General features: G+C 35.1%; 1 protein-coding gene across 1 annotated transcript; it reads left to right on the forward strand.

Annotated features, from left to right (window-relative positions):
- Window positions 1-6,557: 6,557 nt before the first annotated feature.
- Window positions 6,558-9,118, forward strand: LOC126659843 (desmethyl-deoxy-podophyllotoxin synthase-like). The gene is made up of 2 exons (XM_050353166.2): window positions 6,558-7,578; window positions 8,431-9,118. Exons 1-2 carry the CDS (start codon window positions 6,664-6,666, stop codon window positions 9,043-9,045), a joined length of 1,530 nt encoding a protein of 509 aa, XP_050209123.1. The 5' UTR covers window positions 6,558-6,663; the 3' UTR covers window positions 9,046-9,118.
- Window positions 9,119-9,497: the final 379 nt, after the last annotated feature.

The raw sequence follows: 9,497 nt of genomic DNA on the forward strand, positions 1-9,497 counted from the left end.
TTTTTTATTTGGTAAAAATTCTCTAAATTGATCATTTTTGCATTAGATTAACTTTTTATATTAAATTGTCCATTTTTAAAGAATTTTTTTGAACTTTTGTCAAATGAATAAAGGTCAATTTTATGTTTTAGGGTACAATTAAAATGAAAAATACAAAATGGGGTAAAATTGACAAATTTTCAACGTCAGGGTCTGATTAAAAAGGAGATCAAAAGTCGGGTTTTTTAAAGACATTAAGCCTTTTATTTATAACCAACATAAAATTTAACTTTAATTAATTTAGTAACATTATTTTAATTAAATTTTTGTTTTTATATTTCAATTAAAACAATAACCAACTTTTATCAATATTAATTATTAAGAAGATTAAATTAAATTCAAAAAATAATTGTGTTATTAATTTTAATCATATACATTTAGAAGGTAAATTATTATCTAAGTCCTGTAAAAAAATACCTTAATTTTTTTGGCTTAATCACTCAAAGCCCTACACCTTTAGTGTAATACCCCAAAATAATCAATTAGCTAATTGGACCACGTGTCCAGTTTTGAGTCGCGGAAGTGGCGATATTGGAAAGTTTTCCGATAAATAAGTTTTAGCAGGTCGGTTTTAGAAAGGATTATTACGGAGAAAATTTATATTATGTTTCAATTATAAAAGTTAGAATTGGAATTAAATGGGAAAATGGCGAGAAAAGTCCAAAATAAGGGATAGGGACCAAAGTGGTAATTTAGCCACTTTATGTCGAAAATAGAAATATTAGATTTTGACGGGAAAGTGTTAATATCAGGTTTTGTATTATTTATAGGATATAAATAATACGTATAAGTCGTAATAAAAGAATTTAACGATTTAGTTATGGACTAAATCGTGTAAAAGAGAAGTTTAAAGGATAAATGATAAGAAACAAAAAGAACAAGGATCAAAGTGGCCTTTTAGCCAAACAATATAAGAAAGAAAATATGAAATGAAGGAAGCAGAGAGAACCATCGAGAGAATTGAGAGATTATCGCCGATTACGTTATTTCGCCGCCGTTTCACCGTTCGACGTCCGATTCAAGCGATTCAAGCGGCAATCTCTTCAGAATCTTGTCCTCTATCGATCCTAAGCTTCATTTCGAGGTAAATATCTCGAGAATTGGTTCAAAAACGTGATTTATTGGCTGATTTGGATAGGAGTATGATTTTGGGTTGAATTTTGATGTTTTTGAGGTTATTATGGCGTTTTCGATGAAACCGAGATATGGGTATTGAGCGTGGGTATGTTTAGCACGTCGGGATTGTGGAGAAACCCCGGAAAATCTGATTTCCGGGGCTGTGCACGTGGTACATGACCGTGTACCACGGGTGCACGAACGTGTACTGAAGTACACGAACGTGCACCTAGCAAGGTACACGATCGTGTACTGAAGTACACGAACGTGCACTTTTCATGGTGCACGAACGTGTACAATAAGTACACGAACGTGTACCCCTGAGGTGCACGAACGTGTACTCAGTTGCACGATCGTGCACCCACCAAAACGCACACCCGTGCACCCCAACTCGCCTCCACACGTATGCAAACCGAAATTGATCTAGGCATTTGACGTTTTGGGTAATTTGACTCTAAAGGACGGGTTTCGGACTTTGAGAATCATTAATCTCGAGATTAGCTCGACGTTTTAGATAAATAACAATAATGGAAAACGTCAAGGACGTTAAGCAATTCTCAATTATGAGAAATAGTATTCGCTAAGTCGTTTATACGACTAAAGTTATTGAATACGTAAACAAGTATAAAATGAAACTAAATCATAAAACTTAAAAGTATTATACGTATAAGAATGCGAGAATCACGTCTAACTATTAACGATCTATCAGACGTGTCAACAAGTAGTGAATTCAATAGAGGCGGACTAGCGAGAGCGTATTATCAGATCGATCATATCATTTCTTGGATTGCGGTCACTGTGAGTTGTACTTTTACTTTCATGTATTATATATATTGAAATTATTTTATGAAATTATATACATTGTTTTTACGCATCGCATTATACACAATTGATTGGATGTTATATGTTATTTAATTTCTATATGCGAGAACTAGTATGCGATCCGAAGAAACTAGCTACCTATTGGGTGTCAATAGGCTGTGTGATCACCAGTATCGAGTCAGTCTAGTATGTTTGCATTGAGAAATGACTTGACACAGTTGGGAGTTGTTGATGAATATGAAATTTACGATTGGGTATATGATTTCGATACGAGAGTGAACTCGGCTACGGTGTAGCCTGGAAGTCCCCGTATCTAGTGGCTGGGCCACCAGCGAGTTGGACTCGCAATTGATATTTACGATTGGATTAAATGATATATGATTATTCGAGAGATGTGTCGCATGCTAGGATATTAGTTTCGTACGGATCAAATACATGTTTATATATTTATATTAATATTTTTCCTGAGATGCGATGCTATGTTTTTATATTAATACTGTTAGTAAATGTCAACTCACTCAGTATTTCCCCAAATACTGACCCCTCACCTTTGATGTCTTTCAGGTGCTTAGCTTGTGGACCTAGCTAGAAGCTAATTTTGGAGTGCAGAAGTCATCTGTACAGGATAGTTTATGACTTCTGTGAATGCTGCAGTAGTGGTCCTGTGTCGATAGTATAGTAGCCTAGTCAGCAGTTTATTTTGATTATATATATTGTCACGACCCAATTTCAGAGCCGAGACCGGCGCTAGGGAATGGGAGTGGTTGCTCCGAAACCCGTAGCAAGCCTAAAAACGTAAAATAATTTTTCGCAAATATAAATGTCATGCATGACGTAAATAAACACGTGTCATGCAGGAGCACACATGCCAGGCACACATATCCTCTGGCAATCACAATATAAATAACGCAGCAGGCGTAAAGCGTTTAAAACTTTAAAACGTTAAAGTTATATTTACAGAAAACTATATATTACAAGCTGACTGACAAAATACTTATCTACTGCAGCTCTAAGAGTAAAGTACTGTTTCTTTACATACTCAAAAATACAGACTTCTGGGAGTAGGATAGAAGTCCGTTGCTTCAAAGCGTCTTTATCCTGAAAGGAAATCTGTGAGGGGTCAGTATATGGGGATATACTGAGTGAGTTCATACATTTACTAATAAGTATTCAAATAAAACATAAAATCGTAATCAATCGTATGCAGCCAAGTACAGGATCCGATTGAAACCCTAATCCTCAAATATGTTAACCGTATATATTCAGAGGAAAACTTATCCAATAGTCCGACCCGGGAGTATTCACACTCTACCACGTCAGTCGCGACACTTCTCTTAATCCCAGTGGTGGGTCTAACCCACTAGATACGGGGCTCAGGTTACACTGTAACCGAGTTCACTCTCGTATCACAATCATACATCTACCTTCAGAACTCATATACTTAATCATATTCACAGCTGTATCAAATCAAAACTGGTGATCACACAGTCCTATTGCCGCTCAATAGGTAGCACGTTCCATCGGATCAATACTGGTTTCAAATCAAGCATATGTGCAACTCACTTAAAGATTTAATATATAAATCATGCAATTCAAATATAAAGCAATATAAAATAATTGCTTAATTAAATACTTTAAAAGCAAATCGTATAAACTCACAGAAAACGCTTATCCAAAAATACGTCGGGGCTTTAGAAACGTCAAGCTTCCCGAGCTCCTGGTCCAGCTGCTTCTTGCCTCGCCGGATCTAAAACAGATTTTAAAATATTTGACTTGTATTAGAATCCTATTCTAAGATTGACTCTAGACTCGAGACTCGACACACTTTATTAACCATCGTGCTTCTCACGTGATTATCCCAATAAACGGTATCAAACTCGTTTATGGATAAAATATCACTTCTAGTTCAATTCTCGTTTAACCTCGTTAGGTTAACGTTTCAAATTAATCGATAACTAATCGAATATTAATAAATCTCAAGTCTCGATATGCGCGTACATCAAATTTCTCGAAACTAGGTCGATCGGCGAATTTACGGTGCGGGCGAGTCGCCGACTCACGCGGGCTGCGGACGCACGCCCCGCATATGCGGGCGCGTCGCCCGCCTATGCGGACGCACGCCTCGCGTATGCGGGCGCGTCGCCCGTCTATGCGGGCGCATCGCCCGCCTATGCGGGCGCATCGCCCGCCTATGCGGGCGTGCCGCACACCTCGCCCCGGAAACCAATTTTTCGGCTTTTCCGACGTGCTTTCGATCCAAAAACGCTTAATCACACCCCAAACGCTTAATCTAACTCCAAAACACTATAATTCAATCCTAATATCGATTAAAACGATATATTCGTTTCGTGGCCTAAAACTTTAAATCGATATAACTCAAAATATAATCAACGAAACGGTAAAACGTCAAGCTTACCGCGATTACCCGTCGAAATACGATCGTTTGGAGTTATAGAACGTCGGAAACGGACGAGAAACGGAATCGAGCGTCGGAACCGTATAAAACGAGCGAGAGAAATGAGAAAGAGATGAAGAATGAAGACTCTGGATTCTTCATTCCTTCATCTGAAGGTTATAATATATAACCTGACTAATTTGCACTTTGGTCCTTGAAACTTTTCAAAAGTTTCAATTTAGTCCATAACCTATCCGCGTCCAAATTTTAAACGTTCTCCGATCGACTCGAAACTTTTACCACAAATACTATAAATTATTTCGCGGACTTTGGCGAAATAAAATCCATTACGGGATTTATAATTTATTTTATATTAATTTTCGAAGTTATATCCTTAAATCACGTAAATCCACTTAATAAAAATTATTCTAAATTCCCGATATAATTAAATTAAATTCTCCTTAATTTAATTTATCGGAAATCCCGACACGTGGCACGACTTAATTACCTTAAAATATTTTGGGGTATTACATATATTAACTGCTGTTATTGTTTTATATGCATTTTGATAGGCTACGTGTTTAGTATATGATCCACGGCTCCAGATGCCGGTGAGATGTTGGAAGCACTAACTGATGTATATAGTACCGCGAGGCCAGTTCGTACAGGGTACGGTAACTAGAGCCCGCGAGGTTTTGAAACAGTTGGTGTAAATGTATGATTACATGTTATATATGTATATTTGCTCCTGTTGTTGGATATTGTTTGTTTATATTATATTTGCGAAAAATTAATTGTGATTTTAGGCTTGCTACGGGTTCCGGAGCTACCACTCCCGTTCCCTAGCGCCGGTTGCGGCTCAATAGTTTTGGGTCGTGACATTTAGTTCCTTTTGCAATTATACCCTGACGTTGTAATTTTTTTAGTTTACCCTATTTTGCCTTTTTGTGTTTTAATTGTGGCAGATTCAGCTCAATTTTGTTACAAAAAATTTATCGAATTTATCGTGAATTACAAAAAAATCACTAAATTATATCCCTTTTTGTAATTACAGTTTGCCACGTAAGTAAAAACGATGTATTTTAGTGCAAAAATCGTTGAATTTTATACAAGTGGCTACCCGTTATAACAAATGCCTAATGTATTAAAAACACCCAACCTTTTAACCTCTTTCCAATCCTACCTTAACGTTGAAAATTTGTCAATTTTACTCTATTTCGCATTTTCTTGTTTCAGTTTTATCTTTAAACTTGATCTTTTTCCAAAGATCTTTTTTCATTTGGAAAAAGTTCAAAAAATTCTTTAAATTGATTATTTTTGCATTAAATTGATCTTTTTGTATTAAATTGACCTTTTCAAAAGAAATTTTTGTAACTTTTTTCTAAATAAAAGAATATCAATTTAATGCTTAAAGGTACAATTGAAATGAGAAAATGCGAAACAGAGTAAAATTAACTAATTTTCAACGACATAATATGATTGAAAGGGGCTAAAAGGTCGAGTGTATTAAAGCATTAGACTTATAACAAAATGTTAAGTTTTGCAACCTTTTATCACAAAATGAAATATAGTGAGATTTTTATAATGGCCGGTGACCCCAGTGACCTTATTGCTGGGTGTTTAATTTCTCATAACAGTGTCCTTATTGCTGAAATATGTCACTATCAATAGAGTTCACTTTTACAATAATGAATTCAATTACGAATGAATTATATCTCAAATGGTATAAGCGTTAAGCAGTAAACTGCTAGATTGTGGGTTCGATTTTTTCCACTGTTGAAGTGGGAAATCCCACATTAGTTGTGTGTGTAAATGGACATGTGTTTAAATATTAGTTGGACACCTCCACTTAATATCAATTGGTTTTAAGATGGAATCTAATATGGTATCAAAGCCTTGTCCATTCATACAATTTGAATAGGCCCGGTCTACGTGAGTTGCGCGTGAGGGGGGATTGGTTGCTCGGCCCGGACACGCTGTGCGTGAGGGGGAGTGTTGAAGTGGGAAATCTCACATTGGTTGTGTGTGTGAATTGACATATGTTTAAATATTAGTTGGGCACCTCCACTTAATACCAATTGATTTTAAGATGGAATCTAACACCCACAAACTCTCTACCATCTCCAAATTATCAAAAAAATTAATTAATTCCATTATAAATGGAATTTTGTATACAAGCTCAATAAAACAAATGGCCACATAAATGCATTTAAAATCCTGAACAGGACCTAGGCCCTCCATTATAAATTTATAACCAAACAATCTGCTTAGTTACCTGCAAACACTCTCCAATGAGTTTACAAATCACCCATTCATTCGATCCAATGCTAACTTTTTCTCTTTTCTTGGCCTTCATCCTCTGGGCCATAATATGGAAGATATTCAGATTATACAGTAGCAAGCCTCTAAACCTACCGCCTGGACCACGGCAGTTGCCCGTAATAGGAAACTTACACCAGTTCATGATTAATGGAGCTCTACCGTATCGGAGACTCGCGGGTTGGGCAAAGAAATACGGAGCCATCATGCAAATTCAGTTAGGACAAGTTCCAGTAGTTATTATTTCTACTCCAGAAACTGCAAAACAGGTTCTGACAACTCATGACCTCGTCTTTGCAATAAGGCCTCCCCTCATAGTCTCGGATATCATCTTCTATAAGGGGGCGGATATAGCCTTCACACCCTACGGCGACCTGTGGAAGCAGCTGCGGAGAATTTGCATGACAGAACTGCTATCTCCGAGTCGTGTAAAATCACTCAGATCAGTACGGGAAGAAGCAGTAACGAAGCTCGTCAGCTCCATCTCATCCCGCGAAGGATCTCCCGTAAACCTTAGCAAAATGTTGCACTCGTTAGCATGTACTGTCATTTCAAGAGCAACGTTCGGCGACGAATGCGAGGACCAGGAAGAGATTATCCCCATTGCGGAAGAAGTTTTGAAAATGGCCACAGGCATTTGCATCTCTGACCTCTTCCCTTCTTCCAAAATCCTTCATTTTTTTACTGGAATACGGTATAGACTCATGAAACTGCATAAAAAAATTGATTCTGTTCTTCAGAACATAGTCAATAAACATAAGGTTTCCAGGGCTGCGTCAGGGATAAATATGGAGGGAAAAGACATTGTTCATGTTTTACTGAATCTTCAAGAGCAAGGAAACCTTGAACTTCCGCTCACCACCGACAATATCAAAGGGGTTATCCTGGTAATTTGTTCCAACATGCACTATTTGTTTGGTCTTCTATAAAATTATATATTTTCAGAGAGATTTACGTCATCCGTGAACTAGTATATTATATTATGACATGTTATTAAAATAGTGTCACTATTTTAATTTTGTTTATTATTTTTTTATGTTTTTTGATAATAATATTATAATAATGCCATTATTTAAATAACGTGTCATAACGTGATAGATTTTATCCATGAGTTCAGAGCCTATCTACTTTTTTTTCTTCATATTTTCAACATATGTCTCATCATAGCATTTGTTATTTAATGGGTGATTTGGATAGCAACATATGTCTCCTTGTATCAAAACTATACACTTTTTTGGAAAGTATATTTTTCGAAAATTAATTGTCCAGAAAGTTGGTATGTGTGAAATAAATTATCACTTTACTTTGTTTACTTACCAACTTACCATAAAGTTATACTTTACTTTAAATTAATTAAATTTTAAAAACAATAATTATAACCAGTTAAGCTAATTAAATTTAGAAACATAATTATATTTTATATCAATTTAATTAAGGAAGTAAAACTTATACAACTTTTTATAAAAAAGTCGTTTTCCTAATTAAAAGAAAGTTTATTAACCCTCAATTTTTAGATAAATAGAATGAACCAAATAAATGAACCAAATAAAAAATTGATGCTACTTTCCGGAATGTTGTATTTATTGAGCGAATTTACCCCCAATCAAGGGAGACCATATTTTGAAAAGTTTGAAATATGTTTTAAAATAAAAATTGAATTTTTAAAATTTTGTCAATTAAGCATTTTATCATTTTATTTTTTGTGTTCTAAAGTTCATACATTTACATTAATTATGAAGGATATGCTATTCGGAGGGATAGATACGACAGCTGCACTAATAGAATGGGTAATGTCAGAAATGATAAAAAATCCAAAATGGATGCAAAAAGTGCAAGAAGAAGTCAGGCAAGTTTTTAGTGCAAAAGTTGATGAAGCAGATTTTGATAAATTAAAGTACATGAAGTTAATTATCAAAGAAACATTAAGATTACATCCTCCTGTTCCATTACAACCTGCGAGACAAGCTGCCCATCATTGCCAAATCAATGGCTACGACATACCGGCAGAGACAAGAATCCTTATAAACTTTTGGGCGCTCGGAAGAGATCCTAATTACTGGTCGGAACCGGAAAAGTTTATTCCAGAGAGATTTATTGACAATCAAATTGACTATAAAGGAGTTAGTTTTGAATATTTGCCGTTCGGTAGTGGAAGAAGGATATGTCCGGGTATGGTATTTGGCATGGCGACTGTAGAACATACAGTCGCCCGATTATTATACCAATTTGATTGGAAACTCTCGGATGATAATAAGAAGAAAAAAGAACTGGATATGATGGAGAAATTTGGCATAATTGGTAAAAGAAAAAATGATCTATACCTAGTTCCAATCTCATACCATAACAGCATGTAGAAGTTCTACGTAAGCTTGATCTTAGCTAGAAAAATATATTACTTCATGGTTAATAATGGTGTGTTCTTTTTTCTTTGGCCTAATGTCTTAAAAACCCCCGACCTTTTAGCCCCTTTTCAATCATACCCTGACGTTGAAAAAATGTCAATTTTACCCTATTTTGCATTTTTGTGTTTCAATTGTACCCTGAAAAATTAAATTAACGTATTTTGCGTTTGGAAATTTGTTTAAAACATTCTCCATGTCTCGCATATATTAATTGTATATTTTTAAAATTTATTTAAATTTAGTTAAATTAATTAAGAATTTAAATTAGTGTTAATTTGATTATAGTTTTTAGTTAGTTTTTAAAAATAAAGGACTTATTTGTACTTTTTTGAATAAAAAAGAATTTAATTTCATGTTTAAACTTAATTAATTGAATGATTTCATCATTTAAGTAAAAAAATTAA

The sequence above is a fragment of the Mercurialis annua genome, linkage group LG8, assembly GCF_937616625.2.
Source record: "Mercurialis annua linkage group LG8, ddMerAnnu1.2, whole genome shotgun sequence".
In the NCBI taxonomy this organism is placed as follows: domain Eukaryota; kingdom Viridiplantae; phylum Streptophyta; class Magnoliopsida; order Malpighiales; family Euphorbiaceae; genus Mercurialis; species Mercurialis annua.